General features: G+C 35.4%; 3 protein-coding genes and 1 pseudogene across 4 annotated transcripts; 1 reads left to right on the top strand and 3 right to left on the bottom strand.

Annotated features, from left to right (window-relative positions):
• Positions 1-1,133: 1,133 nt before the first annotated feature.
• On the bottom strand, positions 1,134-4,559 carry LOC107670958 (beta,beta-carotene 9',10'-oxygenase-like; annotated as a pseudogene).
• A 3,185-nt stretch (positions 4,560-7,744) lies between these two features.
• LOC107670952 (succinate dehydrogenase [ubiquinone] cytochrome b small subunit B, mitochondrial) lies at positions 7,745-10,639 on the bottom strand. 2 transcript variants are annotated; one of them, XR_001632139.1, is made up of 5 exons: positions 10,547-10,639; positions 9,883-9,993; positions 9,624-9,774; positions 8,381-8,887; positions 7,745-8,267 (listed from the first exon to the last, which is right to left on the bottom strand). XR_001632139.1 is itself a non-coding variant. In XM_016463768.1 (4 exons), the coding sequence occupies exons 1-4, from the start codon at positions 10,593-10,595 to the stop codon at positions 8,722-8,724; spliced, it is 477 nt and encodes a 158-aa protein (XP_016319254.1). In that variant the 5' UTR covers positions 10,596-10,639; the 3' UTR covers positions 7,745-8,721. The 2 variants fall into 2 exon arrangements, 1 of the variants encoding a protein (XP_016319254.1); XM_016463768.1 differs by having other exon boundaries at positions 7,745-8,887.
• Positions 10,640-11,941: 1,302 nt separating this feature from the next.
• Positions 11,942-17,802, bottom strand: LOC107670951 (L-amino-acid oxidase-like). The gene is made up of 7 exons (XM_016463767.1): positions 17,731-17,802; positions 16,404-16,618; positions 15,675-15,787; positions 14,192-14,393; positions 13,879-13,947; positions 13,623-13,759; positions 11,942-12,710 (listed from the first exon to the last, which is right to left on the bottom strand). Exons 1-7 carry the CDS (start codon positions 17,759-17,761, stop codon positions 11,942-11,944), a joined length of 1,536 nt encoding a protein of 511 aa, XP_016319253.1. The 5' UTR covers positions 17,762-17,802.
• A 4,760-nt stretch (positions 17,803-22,562) lies between these two features.
• LOC107670955 (uncharacterized protein C11orf57-like) lies at positions 22,563-26,015 on the top strand. Its single transcript, XM_016463770.1, has 6 exons — positions 22,563-22,648; positions 23,002-23,080; positions 23,171-23,247; positions 23,324-23,458; positions 23,573-23,626; positions 25,294-26,015. The coding sequence occupies exons 2-6, from the start codon at positions 23,012-23,014 to the stop codon at positions 25,703-25,705; spliced, it is 747 nt and encodes a 248-aa protein (XP_016319256.1). The 5' UTR covers positions 22,563-22,648; positions 23,002-23,011; the 3' UTR covers positions 25,706-26,015.
• The last annotated feature ends 1,357 nt before the right edge of the window (positions 26,016-27,372 follow it).

Genomic DNA, 27,372 nt, shown 5'->3' with positions numbered 1-27,372 from the left:
GTGTTCACTTCTGCATTGTCAGACATGTTAGTTTTTTTGGATAAGCTAACCTACACAGCTACTGAAAATATTTGTTGTTTTTATTTAGTTTCTACAATATTTTCTATACACCTATTTTGTTTATTGTTCTGTTTCTGTTTTTTCATGTTTAGATTGCTTCCCAGTTTTGGAAATGTAATCATGTAATGGGTTTTTTATTGGCAATGTTAATAAATGATGCATTTTTTTCAGAAATGTGTTTGGATCATCTGTTGTAACTTATCTTAATATTTAGGTAGGCCATTTTTACATTTCTCTTTACTGTATGTTGAATATTGTTGATGCAGAACTCACTTGATGTCATTGATATTCAGTCACTGAATTTCCAAAGTTTTAATGGCACAGCATGCACACGCGCACACAAAACAGGAGCGGACCGCCCAAGTGCCATCATTCCTCACGGTATGTGGGCCAGAGCAAGTTATCGGATCTGGGCCAGAATACAAAATAACTGTTGTCCGGATTTGGGCCAGTTCTACTTTATTTGTTTTGTTCTAGGCTGACATGCAGCATTGCTATGGCTTCCTTGTGGCCCATATCTGGGAAACAGGAGCGGACCGCCCAAGTGCCATCATTCCATGCCAAAAGTGGGCCAGATGAAAGTGTCAGGTGTGGGCTGGATCTGGGCCACAGCAATTTTGCTATCTGGGGAGGATATACTTACTGAAGCCAGGAGCTTGGAATCTCATCTTAAAGAGAAGAAGGAGCACCTGAGACGATCTTTGGCTTTGATCTCTGACAAACTACAAGGATAGGTTCAGTTCTTTTCAGTGGTGTTATTTGATTCACATAATGCATCTCATTTGCTATACAAGCATCAGTTAAGACATTGTTAAAATGTTGATTGTACATGTTCATTTTATACTTTAGAAGTTATATACTTTACAATAATAGAAATATAGTTGTTACGCTGAAATAAAGCTGATATGTGGTGACAGTCACAATCTGTAGTGATGTATCATAAAAACAATTATATATATATATATATATATATATATATATATATGTATATAGATACACACACACAAGCATTTGTTATTTTAATAAATTCTTATTCTTCTAGCAGACATTATTGAAATTTAAAGTTACTGAGATTATATAATACAAGTTATTAATTCAGGAGAATAAAAACAACACTAGTAGAAAATTAAAAGGAGGTTATTCAGAGACAGCTTGAACATCTTGCTAAATATTTGGGCTTTTCAAAAGAGTCTCTCAGTGTCTATTTTGGAAAGTCCCATGGAATCCATATGGAATGTTGATAGGTACCTCAGCCCGGCCCAGTTCTTCAAATGTTTTTGCATCCAGCACCAGAAGGAAGGTGCTCTTATCCTAGTGGGACAATTGCTCATTAGCCTAGCCATATATTTTACCTTATTTTTGAAAAGCTAACAAGCAATATTTGAAACCACTGAGGAACATGTCATGTTATACCTGATTTGGAGTGATGACCATGGACAGAATGACTCCATCATCCTCTTCTACAGCACCAGGTGATGAGACAATGATCGGTTCTGAGGGATACATGCCTGCATGTTTCTACACCTGTCATAAGTTGAAATATTAGTTCAAATGACTAAACATTAAAAGTCTCTGACACAATTTTAACATGCATTAACTGAATACTCCTAACTAACCTTTATTTGTTTGCCTCGAAGGTCGATTTTAATGAGCGAGTCTCCAACCAGGTGTCTGAAGCCACATCCGTAGAAGTAACGGTAGGGACGGGAATTGCACATTGAATAGTTGATGTGTGGGAATTCCAGACCTCCATATTCATGGAGATCATCACCATGGAGATCTTCATGTGTGCAAAACACCTGTATAAATACACAATTTACAATAAGATATTATAGCAAAAACATATTTTTTGGAATTGCATGTAGATAAACTAGACAAAAAGTTATCCACACAAACCAACCTTATTCTTGTCTGTCTTGATGGCTGTGGCAGTGTTGTTCAAGCGCGTGTTGAGATTTTGCCCACAGGGTGTATGACTGTCCATGTTCAGTGGCAGGACAAAGCGGCGGGGGAACACTCTGCACACTGTGTTGTATACCTAGCAAAAAAAAAACAATGAACACTGAAGTACACTGAAAAATTGCTAATAAATGTCACAAATATTTACAAAGAATCGGCAAATAACACATTAAATTAAACGTGACATTTTTAAATAGAAAGACTGAAATAGTATTTTTTCGTAAAATGTACTTCGATAATTGTTGCATTTACAACTTCGAAAAATCATTTTGTTTACAGTCTAGTTATGTGGAAAAACTTCTGGAAAACAAGGGTGTGTTTACACACAGATATAACATAAAAGTAAGGTTTTACCTCATCCAGAGCATTTCCAGACTTTTTTAGATTCTGAATCAGGTAGTTGTTAATTGCTTGGCCATCATCAGAACAGCACATGTCCATGATCAGAAAACCGTTTTCTTCATAACAGTTTATCTGATGGAAGGTTGACAGTGGCTTTGCATAATATTTGATGAGGCTCAGCTGTGACCAAAGCAGAATCATTTCAAAATGAGTTATACTAAATAAAATAACATGAGTGAATGCAGTGTGGAGTTATTAGCAGTAGTTACCTTTCCTGTGTGTTTATTGATTACATGGAAAACTGTGTTTCGTTTGGGGTCCCAGTATACGCCCTCATTAATCCCCTTTCCACGGAGTTTGCTTGTCACAATCTTCAAGAGATCCATTTTGATTGGCTGCTCGATGAATACCACATAGTTCTCTGACATGGCTGCAATAAGAATGTCATATGTTTATACATATATTAAAAAAGATAAAAAGATTTCTTAAATAAATGTTATTCTTTTGAACTTTCATCAAAGAATCCTGAAAAAACATCAAAAATATTAAGCAGCACTGTTTTCAACATTGATAATATTTAAGAAATGTTTCTTGAGCATGAAATCAGCATATTAGAATGATTTCTGATAGATCATGTGACATTGAAGACGGGTAGTGACTGCTGAAAATTGCTTAATTCATTTCAAAATATATTCAAAATAAGCCTTACTTTAAATTGTTATGATATTTCACAATATTACTGTATTTTTGATCAATATAGCCTTGGTGAGCATAAGAGACTTATTTTAAAATATTTAAAAAATCTTACAAACCCCAAATATTTCTATGCAATATTTAAAATATAAATGTATACATTAATTTTATATTTACTTATTTATTTGCAAAAGAGTTTGAAGGCATTGCTCACATACTAAAGCTGTGATAGTAGGATGGTTTAGACTTGTCCTCTGAGGGGATTGAACACACAACTGTGGCTCCTTCCAAGGTATCATTTGGATTCACCTTTTTTGACGGCACCATTATTATATTGTAGAAAGCACCTTAAAAATAAAATTGAAAAAGAATGAGAATTCTTATTTTTCGTTCAACTCGTTAAACACTTTTAGACATTTCTTAAATTCAGTCAGTGTGATTTTTTTTTTAGATTTAAACTGCTGACAAACCTTTTCGAGTGTAAGAGTTGCCATGTTGTATGTAGTTCCATCAGGATCCACATGGGGATGAGCTGTGGCTCCATTAACTGCAACAAATTTACTCCAGTCCACCTAAACACAAAAATTTTCTCATTTCAGCTTGTTCTCCACAGAAACATACTTTATACATTTTTAAAACATAATTACCTTTTCTTTTGTTTCCAGCGTCTGTGGGTCTATTTTGTGCATGAAGTTGGTCTCTGTGCTGACATAGTAGTCTCCTTTATACTGGACAAAGCTCACATTCGCATTGTCACTTGGCTCTGTGGGAAGAGAGAGATGACGTGCTCACATATGCAGAACATATTCGGACCACTTCAATCGGAGCCGAAGATTTCACACTCACTCGGCAGCTCAAAGCGCGAGAGGAAGTGCTGGAAGAAGTTCTTGCATGGGTCTGGCATGGCAATCATGCCAAATTCAGACACCATAATGCGGTTATGCTCAAGGTTTTCCTTGTAGCAATCGCTGGTGAGGAAGCGGCTCATATACGTCACCTTTCCATCCTCAATGTGGAATTGGTGCATAAGCGCCATGCCATCAAACCAGTGGTTGAAACTGAGGAGCAAACACAAACGCTTGTTTATTTGCTTTGATAATTCTGATCTATTGAGTTCTCAAGGAGCCCAGATGATGCTCACCTGCTTCTTCCGATCTCAAACTTCCCAGGTCCATTCCTGAGGAAATTGCCTTTGATCCAAGAGGGGATGTTACCTGTAATTGTAGTTGCGATGGGCTCTGGGGTTTCATCTGCAGAACACACCAGATTCTCAATGCACGGCAGACCAAGAACATCAGTGAAGTGTTGGTCTTTATTCTGTGACCTGGTCTTTTTCCAGCCTGTGGGGGAAAGAAGACTTTTAGATCTGAAGTTTTGTGCACTACGTACATTGAATCTATGATTAGAACGGTAACCTACCAGAAGTGCTGTTGTTCAGATGGTTCACAGAAGACATGCTGGTCTGCTTGTGATGGCTTGTTGTTGAAGATGTTTCAAGAGCTGACCTGGAGACTCCCTTGTCTCCCTCTACTAACTGGACTCTCTTATAAAGAGATCTGTTGGGTCACATGGTGCTTATGCAATACCAAATCACAGACACCAACTGAAGTTGTTTGCTTAGATTATCTTACAGTTGCCTTGACAAGAATGGTATGTTTTTAATTCAGTACAAGGTTGCTCTAAGCTAAAACAACTGAACTAATTAACTAGTTAATTTCTTGGAGTGCTTGAGTGCAACACATTTATATATAAACAAATATAGAAACTGAACATTTGTCACTATACCATTTGATACACAACACAAATATATATTGATATATTTCAATAATATCAGAAGCAGTTAATTATACAGAGCTAGGCATATTTGTGGTGTTATTTTATTAGCAAAATTAATCATTCTAAATCAATCTAATCGTCTGGGAAATTCCGGTCAGCAGCAAATGATGTAACTATATCCTTACTTTAACTCAAACTTAAGAAGGAAAAAAGTAATAACTCTGAAATCTTAATGTTATGGGGGACATTTAAGTGACCTTACCATAAAATCTAATAATCAAACCAGCTACGCTGAACCACAGACTTTCTTTGAATTTAAGTATTCATTATTTCAGTAGCCTACTTCAATATTTATTTTAATATTAAATATATCAATACAAATACCCTGTAGTGTTCACCTAAATTGATTTGAAATATTTTTATACTTTTATTTATATATTATGTTAAAAAAAATCTGCAACTGTTTGTAATATGCATGTATTTGTACGAAATTCAGACTCAAATTCATATGCATCTTAACAGGTTATGAACCAGTATCTACAGCAGATTAAAACTAAAATATACATTCTATGTACTGTACATTGTTTGAAAGTTATTCACAAGCACAAGCATTGAATATTTCAGGGATATTTTAGCTAATTTTGGCATAGCATTATATTGGCTAATTGGCTCTTTACTTCATTAAAATGTCAATTACACTGTAAAAATCATAAATATGTATACATATCTATGGCAAAAAAACATTTTTAACTAATAAATGAAAAATGATTTTTGGGATACGTTTTGCAAGAAAATACTATTTTAGTCATTCTATTTCAAAATTCCACAGTTTAATAACGTGTTGCCGTTTCTTTGTATTTACTAATTGGGAAATGTACTACCAATTTGAGTCAAAATTGTCAGTACATTCAGCAGTACTCCACTTATTATGTGATATTCAGCATAAATGCATTAAATCCATGGATTAAAAGCAAAATGTTAAAAGCAAAGGTCGTAAGGTAAATTGCAATGAAATGTTTAGTGTCTGATTTAGGTCAGGTCAGCTCTTTTTGATAGTTAGATTTAATAGATAGTGTCGTGTAAAAAAAATGTGAGTTTTCGCAGCCTGGACAACAGAAAAATGTCCTTGTCCCATTTTTAGATCAATCACAGATACAGTCATTAAAATGCATTATGCATGGGGCAAAAATAAATAACTCAAACAAAAAAGCGTTAGAACGTTTAAAGGAAATTACACAAAGCCTGCAGAGGAAGATCTTGGTCAAATTTCGTCCTAACATCTCAAGGGGAAAAACAATGTGACATTTCCAATTTATGTAATGTGAACAGTATGCTTATTTGTAATGAATGCAAAAATCTGTGCATGAAATCTTATGCTTTCTGGGAATTTCCCTTAAAAACACGTTCATTGTGAAAAAACAGACTGATATTGTCTCATAGAAATCAATAGTTCAACAAGTCACAGCCTATCCTGTTTAGAAGAGGTTTAATTCTTTCAGGTTAAACAGGTGAGCAGCTTACCTAATGTTCTCACCTTTAGTGTTTTATTGATTTACTGATGTGATCTAGCACGAGTTTGTTCCAAATATCAGTAATCAGTGCATTGTCTGCCTTGTAAGATATATGGTGATTACCTTAAATGGAGTTACGTAAAGTCAGTGACAGTTACTGATTTTGTGATATTGTCCAAACAGAATTTTGTAACATAATTACTGAAAGCTTATCCATCCCAATCTGAGCTGCTAACATTCACTTCCACCTTCAATCAGTCCAGTAGTACCTTGAGCGCATGAACACGTCTCCAAACGTGCATCTGACCTCTTTACCAGCAACTCCTCTGGCTATTGCAGAAAAACAGTACATTCTCGAATCTGACATAAATAAATGGACTAGTATGAAAAATGTATTGACCTTCTGAACAAAAGCAGCATGTATTTAAGTCTGTGCCTGGGAATTTCCAGTGAAGTTATCCAAAATAAAATATTAATCATTTCCCCATGAGGCATTTGGTGCTATAACTAAATACATGGGCTCTTTAAGTTCACAACAGTGCAGCAGCTGCCATAAAATACATCTCCCCTGAGGACACATTCATGGCTATTAAAGACAGTAAAGTGTGTGAGTGTTGAATGTCTCTTTTACATGCATGAAGCCCGTAAGCAGCACATTAAGATCAGGCTTAGAACTGCATAGCTTAACTTAGTTTTCTCTTAAATGACCTCAAAACGGCAACCTCAAATCAAAAAAACATTAATGCAAGGTACCCACAGGATATTTAAACAGTAAATGTTGCTCTACACAGTCATGGATAAATATAGTATCCAATGTCTAACAACAATCAAACAGCACTGAAAAGGTCCAGTTACATACTGTTTTTCCGCCATTGTTAGCATCGTCATGTTGACACCATTTACAAAGCTCACCAGTGACTATCAAGAACTACACTCTATCTATGAATGTTTGCACTGGACATCTGATTTCATTACAGTTTTATAAATACATATTTACAGGTCAAATCTATTCATGGTTGTAACATTATGTGATTCACCTGCAAACCAGATTAGATTTTCTTACATAATATTGTTTGAGTAGTCTTGGACTCCAGTGTTAATAAAAAAGCATATTAAAACAAAACAGTTGTTTAATCTGAATACTGTGATCCTATTTCAAGCTTTAGAACCTTAGCTAGAGGCCTTATCAGCTAGTTTCAGAGAACATGTTTTTAGTTTATAGAACATAAATTTAGTTTTTCCTTAAAGTAGCAATCACCGAGACCCTTGAAATGACATTGAAACTTAAAACTTAGAAAATTTGAGAATTTTAAGATGTGCATTCAGGCATTTAATCTTTCAACTTTGCCTGTTGTAACACAGTACAGTGGAAAATCTTGTTGTGCTCCAAAGAAACCATATAATCCAAAAAAAAAAAGCCTTTATTCTTAAGTGCATAATTGAACCCAAAGCTTCAATCTGCATAGAAATCTAATCATACAGATTACACAAATCTCCATAGCACTTTAAACAGACAAAAGTGCAACCAGACTCTATCATGTCATTTTCAGACATGTATAAGATCATGATAACAGGACTTTCAAAATCTGTCTAAAATGTATTCCGATCAAAGTCATTCAGGAAAAATATCTCTAGAAACCCTTAGATCCACAACTCATATTTTGTCATTTAGATTCAATTTACATCATTACACACACAAGCTGGGATATACCTGTTTTAAATACAAGTAATTTAAAATGAAAGACGTAAATAAATTGCTTTAAATGCAAAGCACATCCAATTACAAATTGCCTTTCATAAACAATTACTTACTTGAGCAGAAATATAGCCATGCAAAGTGTAAAGCCAATTTACTGTCAATGTGACTTGAATTCTCCAGACGTTGTGGTCATTAATGGAGGACTATCAAGGTGCATGTTCAAATACCTGTGTACAGTTAATTCTGCATATGACACAACCAACTTAAGTCAAGATATTGTTTTAACACAATGGCTGACAAAAAGACATTATGCAATAAATACGGTCAAAACATTTATTACCTGATAATTTTCCTGTAAAAATTTTAGCGTATTGATTTTTCAAGTTCAAATACAGTGACCAGCATCTTGTAAGTTGTAGCCACAACAATTAGTTCCTTTTGCTGCATCAGAAACACTTGATTTACCAGACAAGAGAGTGGATGACATGCAGAGGTTTCCATCTTAAGCAGAAGCTAAGCATGTTCTGAACAAACTGACAACATTTAACAATTAAAAACGCTTGCAAATCGACACAATGTTGTCAAAAATTATATATTTATAGAATTGACATATAATGTCACTGTATACAATAAACTGGAACGCTGATGCCGAAAGCGATCCCATCCTCCATCTCAGTCCAGTTATTTACTCCACAAGAGGGCCACAGCTTTACAAATCCCCACGTCATGGTAGTTGAAGTAGCACAGGCCAGCGAAGGTGACGGTCGACAGAAGGAAGAGGCCAGCATTAGCCATCTTGATTTTAAAGTCTCCGTGAACGTAATCTGTCAAAACCTGGCCAAGACCCCTGGAAAACACAAAGTAAAATGCAATGCTGTCCTTTTCCTTTTTTTACAATCCACAAAATAACATCTTATTGCAAAAATCTATACTTTTACAGTATCTGTACTTCCTACACCATTATTAACTATAATAAATGAACATTAAATATAAAAGAAAAGCTCAAATGCAGTAAAACACAGAATATATACTTAAAACATTTGTTTGAAATGTAGTCATGCATATGGTATTTGGTAAAACTTTCTAGATCCAGGCTCAAACATGTTTAAAAGCCAGACTGTTACCACATTTACACCAAATTGAAATAATAAAAATGCAAACTATATGTATGTGTGGCTCTATGTGGCCCCTAATGTAACTAACAAAATTAGAAGTGTGGCCTTGAGTGCCGAAGGTTAAATCCTTGCACGAAGGGTGCAACAGCCACTCATGACTTGGCTTTACAGACCAAAGCAGTCACCTTCATTTCATGTCAGAAACTATTTTTAATGGTATAGTGCAACGCTCAATTGAATCTGACCCATCAGTTACTAAATTGCAGAGTTGAAAGTTCATATGGAATTACAACAGTCACATACTAAATATTAACAACTGACTGTGGCAACATTTACTGATAATTTATCTAAATTGTTCTCAACAGCTTTCCATAATTCAAAAAAAAAAAAGCAACACAAAAAATTAACAGCAAAGGACCATTTCATTTTGAATATGTCAAGCACTGATTATAAAACACATTCTCTTACCAGTGACCATGTAGAGTAAGTGCAGCTGCTAAAGTGTAGTCAACAGCAGGGCCGGGGTAATAGTATGCAACGGGTGCCAAACCCAGAAGAACTATGCTCAGGATCCGCTCTCCTGTCCAGTGCAGAGAAGCGGCTTTGGACCCAGAGCCCGCTATTAAATGAAACAGTAACACATCAACACATAACAAAATTATAGGAATAGACAAAAAGCTCTGTATTGATTTACAATGTTAAAACACACACAATCTAAATCACTAACCATAGTTGGATGGAGTTGCATGGATCTTTGCTGATATCGAGTATGGACAATCACGATCCTTCTTCTGTACGGCCAAAGGTCTGATGAGGGAGGAAGAGCGAAATAACAGAGCTGTGGAAAGTGACAATAATGAACATTACAAGGAAATATACGTAATTAAAAGGAAAAAGGTAATTACTCAGAATTAAAATTTCACGCAATTTGATCTGTGACGAATGAGGTCACTGATGATGGATGTTCATACAATGCTTATAAATCATTTAAAAACACCCCACATAAAGTGATAAATTACGAGAATATAACTTTTACTTTGAGCCTTTACAAATACTTTTTATAAACAGACACATTATGATACACTAATAAAATCCACGTCATCTTCCTAGTCTCAGTCTTACTGTGTACGTTATTGCGTTTACCAGCACTTTAACATAAATATAATAAAGTTAATTGGTTAATTTAGAGAAAGAGAAGAGAGACAGAGCTGATAAATATATTAAAAGACAGGGTTCCGTTAGCGTGCTAGCTATTCAGTCCAAGTACGCTTGCTGCGATTAACATGAAACGTCATTGGAGAATGATTTCTTTTACACACGACCTTGAAGCTAAACAACTGTAATACAGGATGAGGTGCCGAGAAGAAAAGCATGAAAACACTCAAACTTACGGCTGACACCTCTGTGGCAAACAGAACTTATCCTGACAAGAGCCGCCATGATTCTCACAACCAACCCAAGGTCACTGGAATCACCCGGATGTACTAATGCTGCCAGTGACCGGGGTGATGAAATTAACCTTTACATGTCAAATATGCTAATAAAAATCGATTAAAATATGTATACTAGAATACTTGATTTTAATATAGTACATCTCATCGAGTTAGTGTTTTAAGCATCTGGGCAGTACCAATTTAAATATATTTGAAACAATATTTCATGTATGAACTGATGTGTGGATGTTCTTTAAACTTACTCAACTTATATTCGGATCAGTCATTAAAGCTCGGTAAACACTGGTCACAGACACGGAGATGTCCCTTTGATTTCACCAAACTTATGGTGAAATTTAAGAAAAAAACATTGAAAGGCCATTGAAAGTTTTAATTGGACGTGACAAAGTGGTGATATCCAGTGGGTGAGTTGTTTAGCTACTTACATTATAGTCTTCCCATTAACGTCATCTTTTTTTTCATACTGAATATATACAGTATAAACAGAGGATGTATTGTATTAGATGTGTTAGTGTTATTCATTACTTTTTTAAAATGGATGTTTTACAAATTGTATCACATATAATAACAAGACAAAATATTTTAACAAATACCCAATTTTAATAATCTATGTAGGCCTAACATTTTAACATTTCACTTAACTTGTAAATATATAACAAAAGGTATGTAAATATAATTTCATTTCCGTTGAAGAAAATATATATTATTAATGCTGTTAATAATAAAATAGTCTGTAAATACAGTGCTAGAATATTCAGTAAGGTAATACCATGTCAGTAATCTAAAATAAAATAAAATAAAATAAAAAATATACTGAATAAATGTCAAGTTTTTTTTTTTGTAGTCTAGTTGCATTATTACATGATATGTTTACAGTTAGCAATAGAATTCAGGTTAATAAATAATGATACATTGTACTGAGTGTCATGATTCTTGCATAACTGCTTAGAAGATCACTAGCATCTTAAATTTACATACAATTTAATAAAATATCAAACAACTCCAAAATGCCAACCACATCCCTCAACTTAATCTACTCATTTACTCCACAAAAATCTAAGTATTTTTTTTTATTTTTTTTTTACAATTGGTATTTGACACATAGTATCATGGCAGTGGAAGTAACAAAGTCTGGCAAAGGTGATGGCTGACAGAGTGCTGTGATATCCATTGTTTCATATTTTGACGTCTCTGAGAGTGTAGTCGGTCAAAACCTGGTAAAGAAAGAGCACAAGAGGGTTACATTTCAAATTAGGCAACTATATGGTTTTCAAAATGTCTTTAGTGTATTATTAAACACACCGTCATGCTTTGTTTCCTACTTTGCATTATTTATTTTATCTGCAGCTCGCAGAGCAGATCTGCAGCTCTCAGAGCAGATTTCATGGCGGTCTCAATCCAGGCATGAGGTCTGGCCGTGTGCTCTCCTGCAAAGTAAATCCTCCCCTCATTCTGGACTATAGACTTACTATAGTCTCTCATCTGGAATGGAGTGAAGATGGCAAAGGCGCCATGGCTGTAAGCATCCAGTCCCCACTTTTTCACAACACCCCCAGTGTAGAGCTGGCGGATGTGTTCTCCATGGATCTTCACCAGGTCATTCAATACCAGATACTTCAACTCATCTTCATTTATAGTCTGTAGGAATGCAGCTTCATCAGAGGAGGTGTAAGAAGCCAACACAGCGCCCCCTGATATCCCAGAGAAATTATGACTGGGGTAGTGGATGAAACGTGATGGCAGATCTGTGATGCTTTTCCCACCCCGGATGCCATCATTCTCCCAGAACTTTTTGCTGAAACTCAGCACTACTTTTGTGGAGCAGGAATAGTGCAGCGACCGCAGTGCTTCCATCTTTTCGGCCGACAAAGGAGGCTTAAAGTCAATGAGGAGCGTTGCTTTGGCTGTGGCCGTCACCAACACATAATCGGCAGTAATGCTGGTCAGGATGCCGTGGTTATGACGGTCTTCATATGAAACTGTCACGTTGTTCTGCATTTGACTGATGGCCTGGACTTTTGAGTGTGTAAGAATTGTGGCATTTAGCACAGTGTACAATGCATTAGGGAATGATTCAAAGCCGCCTTTAAATTCAGAATACCTGAAAAAGAGATGTAGATATTTTGATTATGTTTGACATCATTTTGTTATTTTAGCTGATATGTACTACCGTACATATCTAGTAAAATCACTAGTATGATTTTAAAAAAGAAAAGAAAAAGAAATTAGTACTTTCATTTAGCAAGGATGCATTAAATTGATTAAAAATAACAGTAAATGCATGCTGAAAAAATTCAGGAAAAAATCCTGTCATGATTGTCATGATAATTTGAAAAAAATTAAGCAGCATACCTGTTTTTAACATTGAATGCTTCTTGAGCATCAAATCAGCATATTAGAATAATTTCTGAAGGATCATGTGACACTGAAGGCTGGAGTAATAATGCTGAAAATTCAACTTTGCCATCACAGGAATAAATAACATTTTAAAATATATCCAAATATTTGCAATAATATTTCACAATATTAGTGTTTTTTTACTGTATTTTGATCAAATAAATGCAGCCTTGGTGAGTGAAAGTGAAAAAGTGACGTGACATGTGGCCAAGTATGGTGACCCATACTTGGAATTAGTGCTCTGCATTTATCCCATCCAAAGTGCACACACACAGCAGTGAACACACACACACCGTGAACACACACCCGGAGCAGTGGGCAGCCATTTATGCTGCGGCGCCCGGGGAGCAGTTGGGGGTTCGGTGCCTTGCTCAAGGGCACCTCAGTCGTGGTATTGAAGGTGGAGAGAGCGCTGTACATTCACTCCCCCCACCTACAATCCCTGCCGGTACGAGACTCGAACCCACAACCTTTGGGTTACGAGTCCGACTCTCTAACCATTAGGCCACGACTTCCCCGAGTGAGTGTAAGAGACTTCATTAAAAACATTTAAAAATCCCAAACAGTTGACTGGTACTATAGAGGATATAAGATTGGGTTAAACGTAATATCTCACGTGTCATTGTCATTTATATCACACTGGATGTAGAGCATCTCCGTGATGGCAGTGTAGAAGAAGCTGTTCTCATTCAGGATATCACCAATCATTCGCAAAGCTCCTCTGCTCAGATTTCCCACGTTAACTAAATACTCCTGTTACAGATTGGATTTAGAGACATCCTGCCATTAGTACTCATATTTAGACTTAAATACATTTTTAAAGCTTATTATAAATGCTAATTAAATCTGATGACATATTACAGACATTTTACCTTAACTGAGTATGAATCATATTTGTTCAACGTTTTCTCACAGCCCATTTTCTGCAGATCATCTTTTAACTAATAAAGATCCAAGAAAGAAAGGAACAATAAAATATATTAGCAAATAAATCATAAAAGCAAGATAAGGGGAAAAGTTTTGTTATAACAGTATTACATTGTTAATGAATTCATTATTGAATTATTCTAAATTATTCTGACTTCATTAGTAAATAACCTTATTCATTCTCCTTTTAAATAAACATTTGGCTGGCCAGATACATAAACCTTTTGAATAAACTGAAAATGTTGTCTTTTCACTCACCTTGCCCAAAGCCGTGTCAAACAGTTCTCTGGCACTTTTCCCCTTCTCACAGTCATACACAGGGTAGTTCAGAATGTCTGGGTTCTGCTTTACGGTGTAGGTTTTATAACGAAATCCATTTATAAAATAGTAAGTGTTTTCATCGTCCTGTATGAAGCTTCCAAACTCCAGGCCCAGCTTTTGTGCAAAATGCCTAAGAATCCTTGAAAGTGATATAATTGAAAACAAGTTGATTAAATGGATAGTTCACTAAAAATTAAAATTGAAGAAATTGTTGAATTAAGTTGTATTTTTTTTTTCTTTGTGCACAAAAAGTATTCTCGTAGCTTCATAACATTACGGTTGAACCACTCACTATGTTTCCATCACCCTTTTTTAATGCGCATTTTGAAGTATCGCATGAGAAACGAGTGATGGAAACACCAAATTTAGAATAAAAATCCCTTAATTCGCAAAAATGTTTTTACGCTCGCTTGAGGTGGTTTTTGACTTGTGCGAAAAAGGGTTGAAGCGAAAAATGGGACATGGAAATACATTTTGCAAATAAATTCCTCCAAGCGCATCAGAAAAGTAATGTGACTTTGCGCTATGGGACGGCAAAACCTGACTAACCAGCGGACCGATCTCATTCCACAGCATCTGAAATGTTGTTATGGTCCATTCGGAAATGCACGAGCAAAGTCTGTCAAGTATTTCTGTATAATTGCCTCCTAGAAATGTCTTAGACGACTGCGTTCCCAAACAGCAGCATCCACCTTTGAAAGCAATGACCGCATTCATTGTGTTTCATCTGCTCGCTCTGAGGCGCAAGTAATTTATTGTATATGAAAGTTATTATATTCTCCTACTTTTCTTAGTGATTTCTAGTGCCAGTTCATCAGGAAGTGACGATTTTGTTCTCTTTGACTTGTTGGATGGAAACTATGCTTGTTCTCAAATGTTTTATGCGATATTCCATTTTTGCGCATAAGTTAAATTCGCAACTTTGGATGGAAACCAGGTTACTGATGTCACATGGACTATTTTAACGATGTCCTTACTACCTTTCTGGGCCTTGAACATGTCAGTTGCGTTGCTGTCTATGCAGAAAAGCTCTTGGATTTCATCAAAAATATAATTTGTGTTACGAAAATGAACGAAGGTCTTACAGGTTTGGAATGACATGAGGGCGAGTAATTAATGACAGAATTGTGATATTTGAGTAAACTATCCCTTTAAGTTGTGGCCTGCCCTTCCACCTTCTGACCACCAGGGGTCATTGTCACTTGAGCAGAAGTTTTGATTTTCAGTTTCACATTTTGGATTTCCTGTTATTCATTATGAATTACACTATCAAATAAATCTCTGCACTTTTATCTTTACTCTCAGCTGATTGCGATACACTAATTTCACACTAAGTATTGTACTGTCTACCCTCAGAAAGTTACATGAGGTGAATATGAAATAGAATTGGACTCTCATGGATAGAGATTAAAGAACTTACTTGTGGAAACTTGGGATCCTCATGGCACCGAGTTCTGCATACCAACCCTCTTTTTTGTCCCTATGTGTTAGAATTCTTCCACCTATACGCTCACTTGCCTCAATAATGGTCACCTAAGAGCAGAGAAAAAAGAATAGGCAAAAGCAGCACACGTTAATTGAAATTCTATTATAATGACGCATAATTATAATACAGATATTAAATAGAAAGTACATGTGCTTCTACAGAAAAGACCTTAAATAAACTTTAATCATGCAGTGCTTTACGGAAATATTTTCTAGGGATTTTCTCTGCTTCACCCACTGTATATAACCTTGATTACACTGTATATTACTTGATAAAATGACTGATTTCCTCATGTGTTAGGAAAAGCCAGGTCATGAGATTGGAGATGTCATTTTGGAACTAGCAGAAAGTTACTATATTAGGCCACATCATGAATCTCACAAAATCCACTTTCTCACTGAAAGTGTTAAACCCAGCAATATAGATAACTGAACTAATAGATAACTGGAACTAACTTCTCATATGTGAAGAAATGGGGAAAACATATTGTTCTGCTTTTACCAATTATTTCTAATAATCTCTTGTAACTAGAGACATGATTTGCACCAGTCATTTTTTCCTTCAGTAGATGTGTTTAGAGAGCTCTTCCTATCAGTATTTCCTGTTTTCATGGGTCTGTTATGGTTAGTGTTAAATGTTGCTTTGTGCTATGTGTTATGAGACCTTATGTCCCGCATCCTCCAGGAACTTGGCTGCAGTGAGTCCAGCAGCACCTGCTCCGACGATTACCACATGCTGTGGGTTCTTTGATGGAGGGAGACCTTGTTCTGTTAGCTTCAGAAGGTAATCATAATCAGAGTCTTGTAAGCATTTGAAAAGAGGGTCTTCGTCTGTAGTTCCACCAGCATGGTAGGTGAAAACCAAGATCAGTGCCAGCACTGCAGTTTGAAAACAGAAGTTACAGGGTAAAATGATCAAATAAAAGAGTTATTGGCAGTTAGGCTAGTTTGAAATTTCTTTTCATTTATACACACTGCAAACCCTTATGCGATTAAAATAATTAAGCGTTCATAATTAAACCGCATTTGAAATGTGAATTTTTGTAATCAGACTCCAATAGTTCACTCAACATTATCACTTCAAAATGGATGCACTGAGAAATAGCCTACCCATAAGCCTTTGGAGTTTAGTTATTTCGTTACACTCTTAAGAAAAGTCCGTAAAAATAGGGATCAATGTAGGCCTACTTTGTTAATATGAATATTTTCCATATTTATTTTTCACAGGTGTTTTACCCGTATTTGGAATTACTTATTGCATTTGAGTCTTGTTTTGGGGTTAAAGCAATGCCCGTAAATCTAACGGATAGGCTGACAGAAAATTACCAGTAGCTGCATTTTTTCCCCTTAGGCTACACTCCGTAAAAAATACGGCACAATGTAGTTATGCCTACTATGTTAATATGAAGGAATTTTCGAATTTGATTTTGACAGGTGTTTTACCCGTATTTTAATATGCATTGGATTGTGTTGTTTTTTTCTACGAATTAGGTGAGGGTTTTCAACGACAGGTGTAGTTTTGACAGAAAATTATTTGCTATTACTTAATATAAGGGAGTTTCTTAAAAGTTTTTCGTAAATTCCACTTATTCTTCAACATTTGCTGCTCCCTTTTTATTATAAGGTGTCAACATGGAACATTCTTTGTCATATATAGGCTAATTTTAGTTTTGGATAGGCTAACTGAACAGCAGCGGAATGCTTTTAAAAGTGCTGCCTAAGCTAATTGAAGATTTAAAAATATTCAGTAGACTAGTTCCGTTTTCCAGCAAAACGATCCTGTTTTCCCATTTACTCAATACAGGAAGATTTCTCCACACACGAAAGTGGTTTCGGTTTACTTTCTTTTTATGAATGAAAAAGACACATGTCACCTATTTCACCTCTTTTGGAGTCCCTATAATTTAAATTTAGCATGTAGCCTATGTTTCCGCAACTGATTCAGACAAGCATTTTGACAAATCAAAAGCACATGTCCTTCTAATACTCACAGTATTTACACGGGCTAAAGTTTTGAAACATTTTGAACTGTTCGAGCCAGAAGCTGGAGAAGGAGAAGCACTTGCACGTTCTGGAAAGCGAAACCTATGGAGAACAGAAGCAGTTTGCAAAATGATGGAGAAATCTGGGCAGCATAATAACCGTTATATCACTATAACAGTATAAATCACAGACAAATTCAAGCTATAAAAATTCAAAATGATACTCACAGTCCACTGGAATAATTGACTAATACTCACCTTCATAATGAAAAATGGTTAAAAGTGGTCCAGAGCTTTACTTGACCGCTATAGATTATAGCCTATCTAAGAGTGTAATTGCTCAAATTTAATTGACTAAAGAGACAGAGAAGACGGATAGGCTATTCCAGCAATAAATATGTCTAATGTCCCTTTCAGGATAATGAATCATGTGTGGGCTCCCCTATTCTGCAAGAAATATTTTCCCACACAGACTCAAGATTCAACCACACTGAACAAATTAGATTAGTGAGCTTTAGTATTCATTAACATACCTAATTTCCGCCGGAATCAGTCATTTCTACCACTCATTTATGAGTTTATTCTTATGACTTTATGACCTAAATTTAGCATCTAAATTTCTATCTAAATTACTTGTTTCCACTTTAAGAAATTTTTAAATCTTAGGCAAATAAATCATAGATCACTTACCAGATCCTGTTACTCTGACCGGTCTGCCCTGATCTGTTTTATACTATGCAGAAACTGAAAGGATGGCTATGATGTTGATGATGTATTTAGCCACAAATTTCCGAGGCTGTCATGTTGCAGGTTAAGAAAAAAAATGACATCTTTATCTTCATAGGCCTTTTTAATGGGAAGACATGAAGATATGGACTTTTTTTTACTCCTGACTACAGCACATTTATTCCTTTTAACCTCAAAGTTCTGTTTCTTGAGTAAGATCAAAAGGCTGGTCACAATTCTCATCTTCCCTCTTATCACAGGCTTTAGCAGCAAAGCTTGAGCTTGTGTGAACTTGTCAAGTCAAGTCTGCACTAGGAGTGAGAGGCATGTCACATATACATACATATACCATTTAAAAGTTTGGGGTCAGTAGGTTTTTTTTATTTATTATTATTATTATTTTGAAAGAAATTCATACTTTCAGCAAGGACATGTTACATTGCTAAAACGTTATATTAAAGACTTAATAAAATATAAACATTTTTTTTTTTTTAATGAATGCTGTTCTTTTTCATTTTTTATTAATCAATGAATCCTGGAAAAAATAGCCCATCACAGGTTCCAAAAAAAATATTAAGCAGCACAACTGTTTCTAACATTGAGAATAGGCTAAATCAGCATATTAGAATTATTCCTGAAAGATCATGTGACACTGAAGAAAGGAGTATGGCTGATGCATAAGCGTAGAATACACTTTTAATAACACTTAAATTCGTCCCTCGCACTTTTTTCGGGGCAAGTGTGTTTCACATAGAGGTTTTCAAAGGCTGGTGTGAATAAATCTAGATTTAACTTAAAGGGGTCATATGACGCGATTTCAATTTTTCCCTTCTCTTTGGAGTGTTACAAGCTCTTGGATGTGGAAAATAATGTGTTTTTTTAACCTTAAACCGCATAAACACATCTCATTACACCAAATACACAAAATAATGTTCTTTTTAGCAGCATCATATGACCCCTTTAAAAGAGATAGGATAGTCTGTGCATGACCTGATGTTTTATTTGCATCCAGAATGAGGCTATGTGAACATCACAGAGCGCTCAACATTCTCATGCAGTGTATGTTTCATTCATACTCGAAGCCAGAGGGCGCTTTTGCGCAGAACCTCCAAGACAGACTCATAGAAGTAATAACTTATGCTAGGAAATCCCTAATATGGCCCTGTCCCAAATGGAACACTTCATGTGCACTTGCGGTCTTGTTTTTTCAAGTTATCTCCAAGTAATAAATAAAGTATATGAATAATGCAGTGCTAGGCCTAATTGACATTGCATTTATTACAGTATGTTCTGCCTTATTCTGTGATAAAAATGGGGAAAAAGTGTTTGTATAAACAAATCATAAAATTATAATTTGAAAATATAAAAAAAATATTATAGAATACAAATTATTGGTTATTGTCCAGCTGTGTATTTGATTTCTTAGCCAATTAAAAGTATAAGAAATAACAGAAAAATAAAACTTACGGCTGTTGCTAATAAAGTGAAAATGTAAATAAAATTAAAAGTGTCGACTCATCTCATATTTCTTTTTACGTGTTTTCACAGTGTTGCAAATTAAAACCAATCGCACATGATTCTGTTGAGCTTATGAATGCAATGGCCAATCAGAGGTGTTCAGATTAGTCATCACTGAAACGCCGGAGTTTGTTCAGTGCGCGTGTTTTGAGCTACGGAAGAGACGCTGTGGCCCAGGCACTTTCCGAGACTGAGTGAAACTGTTTGGCCTTCTTTAGGTGTGCGCTTAAATGGACAAGTGTACATAAACTGCTGTAAAAGTAATCGAATGCTAGTTAGTACATTAGATCTCAACATATTTCATATAACTTGACGCCATCTGGGCACGAGAACTACTCAGCTACTGCAAAAACGGAAGTTCAAAGACAACATTGCAAAGATGGCTGCATGCTTGTTTTTCTGTCGCATTTGTTGGCCGCATACGCCTTTGAAGATGACTCATTTCAGAAAAACAACCATTATAAAATCCCAGTAATTTCTTTCTTACTTTGAAATGTAATGTATACTTCACATGCGTATATGTGTTACAACAGTTACAAGTTACAACTGGTATCATCAGCAAAACTGAGACTTGTTATGTCTCTGTATGCGTTTATCTGTTTCATGATACAATCGCCTTACATCAAACTTTTTTGTTTGTTCAGCTAATGCCATCATATACCACCTGTAGTTGGCCAATGTCAATAAATGACCTAGGTTGTGTCAGGTGCTCTGCTGGCTGTTGGTCATCATATATTATTTCATTGAGCACTCAATAAACACCCTGGCACTGAATGTGCTTTTGTGGTCATATAACTTTTTCTCATGAAAGGACTATCGTCTAGCAGACACTTCCCCAGGCTAAAAGCAAAACTGTGACAACCACATATTCTGCAGCAGACATAACTACATGCACCATGCTTGCATATAAACATGCTGTCTTTATCATGAACAAATGCTAAGTGGTTTTATAAGCTGCTGACGTCATATGCTGATAATGCAGGTATTTATTGGTTGTCCATATATGTTTTATTGGATGATATATAGTTTTCCTTGGCTGTTGAAATGTTTACATATGACAGCTGATCTTTTTGATTTTTTGCAAGTACTTCAAGTACTTGTAAAGTTAATTCAGTGTATTTTTATTAACAAAGAGAAAAGAATGAAACAAAAGGGAAAGCTCTCAGTCACTGGCATGGCAAGGCGAGGATGAGCTGGTCAAGCTAAGATGGGAAAAGGCAAGGCAGGGTGAGAGAGCCACACAAGAAACGGCCTGAGAACCACTGAAAGCTGCACACTCACACAGAGACGAGACAATACACCACATGAGTGTCATCAAGATCCTGTCACCAGACCAAGAACTAGACCAATCAAAGTCCCACAGAACTGGGACTTTTCTTCTTCATTATAGGCATTTTAATGTGCTGCTATTACTAAACCACTAAAAAAAAAAAACTGTAAACGTGTTTCTCCTATAGTTTATTATTTGTTTGTATGTTTTGTCAAGAAATGATCTTCCTTGTTTAGACTGAATACACCTGCGGTCTCATCATCATGTTCATGTTTCCAGATTTCAATTCATGTTTATAGTCTAATATCTTATTATTTTTACATAGTTGTTTTTGTGTTTTAAACTTAATAGATATTACAAATGATCATATAAAATAATTGATTCTTGTGATACTTAGGATCAACTTCATAGATATTACAAATGAAGAGTTCATTTGCAAAGACAGGTAACTCCATTTTAAAAAAATGTCAAAAATCATGTTTTTTTTTTAAATCCGGCATTCCAATTAATATCAGTCAAACTGCAGTTGGGTTGTTTTGATTAAATAATAATAACTAAAAAATACAGCTAACTAACACAATAAAAACATGATAACACAATAAAAAACATGATTTATGAAAATTAATTAAAAAAAACAGTTATCTGCTTTTGCAAATAAACTCTTCAAACAGTACAGTAGGCTATTAATTAATATGTTTAGTAAGATTCATTTTATTAAATAATGTGTTTGTATTGGTGCACAGTATGAGAAGCTATAATATTCTATCTCTCTTCATTCAGAAGGAAGTAGCGTGTAAAGGAAAAGTATCAGAAAACAAAATTTCTTACATTGTTTGGGGAATTCATTTAAATTCATTTCAATTTTCTCTCTCTCTTTCTCTCTCTCTCTCTCTCTCTCTCTCTCTCTGTCTCTGTCTGTCTGTTTGTCTTTCATTGCCTTCCTAAAGCGGAATTTCTGATGAATGAGGATCTGGAGTGATATATTGCAACATTGTGTTGATGCCATTGTGACACAACAGACCCCATGATATATAACTATATCCTACCAATTAAATAGAGAATTTCCATAATGTTCTGCTTATGTGTGTCATTGTTTAACGTAGATTAACATAAATTAATATTCAAAACAATTTGTGAAAAACATGCATATTCTACTCGGTTTTTAAACTTAAAAAACTAAAAGTAATTATTGTCTGGTGTCTTCTAGATGATTTTCAAATAGCACTTCTAATATTTAGAAGGACGTGATTAATTATGACTTTTATTATGAAATGAATGTTTTCGCTTATTCGCTACTTTTATTTTGAAATAACTCCTGTGCGTAAGGTGCGGAGGAAGTTAATACAATCTACTAGTTTTTGTTGCCACGTTCACGTTGCTCATTACATTTCGAATTTATTGAATAATAGAAAGGTCAGTTCATCCTTTACTGTTTTAAAAATACTATGTTGCTCAATGACTGTAACTTACTTATTAACGGTTGTGTTAGCTAGTAGGAAAACGTCAGAGGAAACCAATTAGTGAACTAATGTCAACAGAGATGTTGCCACACTCATGTTTACATGACAAAAACATGCCAAGTCTAATGATTATTTTGGTATTTAATCGCTTATTTTTGCATATCCAGCTCATTTGCTTGGCTATTGGATTTCCACTAAAGCGATTCTGTCCAAAATAGATATTAAATCCTTGGTTTCTCAGACAACAGCCTTGTGTAGATTATAGCTTTTGAAACATTAAACTTTGCTGTGGTATGGTGTTTGAAGGTTTGATATCATGTCGAAGGTGTCTATGGGTAAAGTACTGCTCCGAAATGTCATCAGACACACAGACGCCCATAACAAGGTATATTAACTTCTAAATTTGCATTATTTCAGCATTTTTATATCAGCTGAATCAAATAAGTCTTTGTTTTGATTAAACTTCTAACTTCAGATTCAAGAGGAGTCTGAGATGTGGAAATTGAGGGATCTTGAGCAACAAGCCTCGTCTGCTCATTTCCCAAAGCAGAGGTACAGACGGCACAACCTTAGTTTATTGCTCATGATGTCTTTTTCTCTTTAGTGACCATGTGTACTTCTCATTTAGGGGCCGCATGCACTGTGACCGTTACTTGGATGACTCGGAGTGGTCCATGCGAGAGCGGCTTGGAGACAGGAGAGATGAGATGTCTGAGAGAGAGGCACGAAAACTGTATGAGTTTGAAGCCAGTGATCCTGACAGGTATTGGTGGTTGGTTTTGTTCTCATGGTGTATTAATTATTTTGTATGGTTGAAGCATGCAATTATTTTTGCATGCTTGAGGCCTTTCCTGTGATCACTGTTCTGTCTCCTCAGGTGGGGCCACAGTGGCTTTAAGGAGCTTTATCCAGAGGAATTTTATCCTGATGGGTAAGGAGAAGCACTCCTGCCAGCGTCTAATGAATATTCAGCATATTTTTGAAGGATCTTTAAAGAGCAGAGGTATTTAACATGGTCTGTTGTGGTAATGCAGGGGTCCATTATTCTTTGATGATTACATTGACATTATTGTTAATCTTGACAGAAATTGTGTGAAGCAATTAACAAAAAAATTAATAATAATAATAAAAAATAAATAAAATAAAATAAAAATACATCACATTTAATTCAAAGTAAAATTATAATACTGTGTGTAAATCCAAAAGATTCCTGTTATAGAGTCTATTTTTCCATTTAATCTTAAAATAAATAATTTTATAGAGTAGGGGTCACCAATTATGGTTTAATCTTAGACTACATTTTGTGGGGGAAATTGTGTTTTACACAAATATATAATATTAAATTGAATAAAAAACTAAATGTTCAACTAAATGTTTCACTGTCCCGACCAAATTAAAATGTATTATGTAAAATTAAAATGTAATTTACAAATATATGTAGGGCTGGACGATATGGCCAAAATTTATATCACGATATATTTCTTAATTTCGGTCGATACGATATAATTCCGATATCGATATGAACACTATTTAAAAAAGCCTTGTAAAAACTGCCAAGAATGCCCACAACAGATGTCTGTGCATACAAACTTATGAAAAATGAATTTGCCAAGTCTATGACACCTCATATAAAACCATATAATACTTTAGAGAGAAAAAACAGCACAAATAAATTAATGTTCACCTTTATTTGTATTTAGCCTTCATACAAACAAGAAATGTGAAATCACTGTCAAATAAACATCTCAGACTCACCTTATTAATTATTAATATCTTCCAACATACCAGTCAAAAGTTTTTGAACAGTAAGATTTTTATTGTTTTGAATTCTCTTCTGCTCACCAAGCCTGCATTTATTTGATCCAAAATACAGCAAAAACAGTAACAGAGACGGGCTTATTTAAAATGCAAACTGATTGTCTGCCAGCAGGAGGTGCATTGAGAGCGGTAGAACTTGCGGTTTCCCCAGTAACGGCTGTAATCAAAGCAGCTCCGCTCATGAATGCTACTTTATCAGATAAAATGAAAATGTCATCGAAACTTTTCTGAAGACAGTCGGTTCCCTTCAGAGATACATTCATATAAAACATGTTATGTTATGATTTTGAAACGTGCAGTGCTCATGTTTATTCAACGAAGTCAAACGCCACAAATAAATCAATGCATGGGAAACACTGGTAATATATATCGAAATATCGGAAATGTGTTTAAAAATCATATCACCGTTATTGAAAATAATTATATCGCGATACATATTGATATTGAATTATTGTCCAGCCCTAAATATATGTATGTACATTTATAATGATTATTTTTATGGCTTTACAATGTAACCAACAGAGAAAAACATGTAAATACAAAGGTTAATGAACGACTACTCTTTTTTTTAATTTTAATTTTAATTTAATTCTGTTTTCTAAAGAATTAAATAGTCATAAATCATGTAATATATTTTAATTATGAATTTATTTAATATTAAAGTAAGTAATATAGAACTTAATTCTAGAATAATTTAATTCATAATCTCAATATATAAAATTATTTAAAATATTCCAGCAGCATATTTTGCTTGTTTAATGCTATATTCTTTTATTTCAGGGGAAAAGACTGCAGCAATAGTAAACACAAAAGGAAAAAACACAAGAACAAACTGGACGCTGACATAGAGAAATCTTCCAAGAAGTCGTCTAAGAAGAAGAAAAAGAAAAAGGAGAAGAAGAGAAGGAAGACTGCTGCCTCAGGCTCTGAGACCTGCAGCGATGCAGAGGACACCGTCAGGAGGAAACAGAGGAGGAAGGGAGGAAAGAGCAAGCGGAGGAAAAAGGAGCACAAAAACAAAGACAGAACCGAGGACAGTGACACAGAGGACAGCCATTCAGACACAAGGACGAGAACGCACAGGAAGAGAGACTGCCCTGAAACGGACACGCTGACCGAACCTCAAAGGAAAAAGCGGAAAAACTGGAAAGTGGCGAATGAGGAGAGATCAGAGGAGAGCTCTGATGCTTGACTTTTCAATATTACTCGTCTGCTTGACTATGCTAACTCTAGACACATTTTTTTAACTGTGCATATCATTCATATTTGGGAGACTCTGATCATGGGTCTGGAGTCATTAACTTGATCTTTATACCTCATCAAACAGACACTTGATGACTTTTTTCACCATGTTTGCATCCAGGAGAATTTGTCTAATTTTTATGAGGTTGTATGTTTTTTCTAAACATTTTTATATATCTCTGAACATGTTTTTTATTACTGGTCAGACTGAACAATTTTTATTGTCATAAAAAAACTCAGGTATTCTTCTACCATGTGTGAAATTGAATTGGATTGATTTTTTACTTAAATACTTGTATACTTGATCCTGTCAGGTATGACAATACAATTGTGTGTGTGTGTGTGTGTGTGTGTGTGTGTGTGTGTGTGCGTGCGTGCGTGCGTGCGTGCGTGCGTGTGTATATATATATATATTTTTTTTTGCCAAACAATATTTGTGTGTTCCGTTCGAGTAACTGAATGTCATATGGCAGTTGTTCGGAAGGTGGCACTGTTGCACGTCAGACGACAATCTCAAATCGAGGCTGCCTGCCTGATTGTCTTTTAATTACTTGTTTTGAACGTTTGCTTGTAAACACCTACAGTAAATGGTATTTCGCTACTGTTTACTTCCGACATTTACAGATAATGGCTACTTCCCCTTGCTAATGTTTTCGCTTTCAGTGATTCATTTGCACTAAACTGCCAAAGGTCAAACATTCATGTCATATAGATGTAATTATATCATTAAAGCTGACTTTGGAACAACAGGTTTTTATTAGTAGCTGAAGTCCCCTCGGAGGAGTTGACTTGTTTGTCAGTGTTTACCGTTACTGCTCACTTCCACGGAGGCCACGTGCGTTGTACGAGCGGTGTGTGGACGACCACTCATTATCCTGCCATCTTCCGCGGTAAACACGGAGCAGTCGGCGTAAAGAACATTGCGTCTCTGGTCATGAACACTGCCCTTTCCTAACAGCCTGGCACGACGACTCGAAACAACTCGGAAAATTATCAAACACTTTAAAGCTGCCTCGCTTTATAATGAAATCAAATTAAATGTGGCCAGCTTTCATCAGCTGAGATTGAGCTGTTCTGTGTCTTCATTAACACGCAGCTCAGAGGAACACGCTGTTCAGACTTGATTTTGCTGAGGGGAATTTCAGGCTGATCCGTTAAAGGTTGTGCCCTTTTGGTCTCTTAGTAACTGTTAGAATTCATACTGTGATGTTTTTGTCCAATTTGATGCCCCTTCATTGACACCAAACCAGAGTGTTCCTTTTAATTCATATAACTTTCCTTCAGCATTATTTCAGAATGATCATCATTAAAAGAAAATCTGCTAAAAACAGTTAATACTGTGGGTGAAAAACAGATTTAAATTGAAGTAGTTTAAGAAATAAATTTTTTTCGTTTAGTTTCGTGTTAGTTTGCTTGCTTGAGACATTTGATGGAGTGCTGGAAAATATGAGTAAAGCTGCTGAAAGAAGTGTCTCCTATACAAAGTAATAATGTTTTATTTATATGCCACCTTTCTATAACCAAAATAAAGCAATAAGCCCAAGAAGCCGTGGTTTACGGTGAATTTATAACAGCTAAGGGGCATTGTTAGACGTGAAGCGGAGTGCCTAAAACCCC

Source organism: Sinocyclocheilus anshuiensis, unplaced genomic scaffold, assembly GCF_001515605.1.
Source record: "Sinocyclocheilus anshuiensis isolate Anshui unplaced genomic scaffold, SAMN03320099.WGS_v1.1 scaffold1552, whole genome shotgun sequence".
NCBI lineage: Eukaryota > Metazoa > Chordata > Actinopteri > Cypriniformes > Cyprinidae > Sinocyclocheilus > Sinocyclocheilus anshuiensis.
Note: the sequence above shows the minus strand (reverse complement) of the source record. Positions and strands in the feature narration are given on the sequence as shown.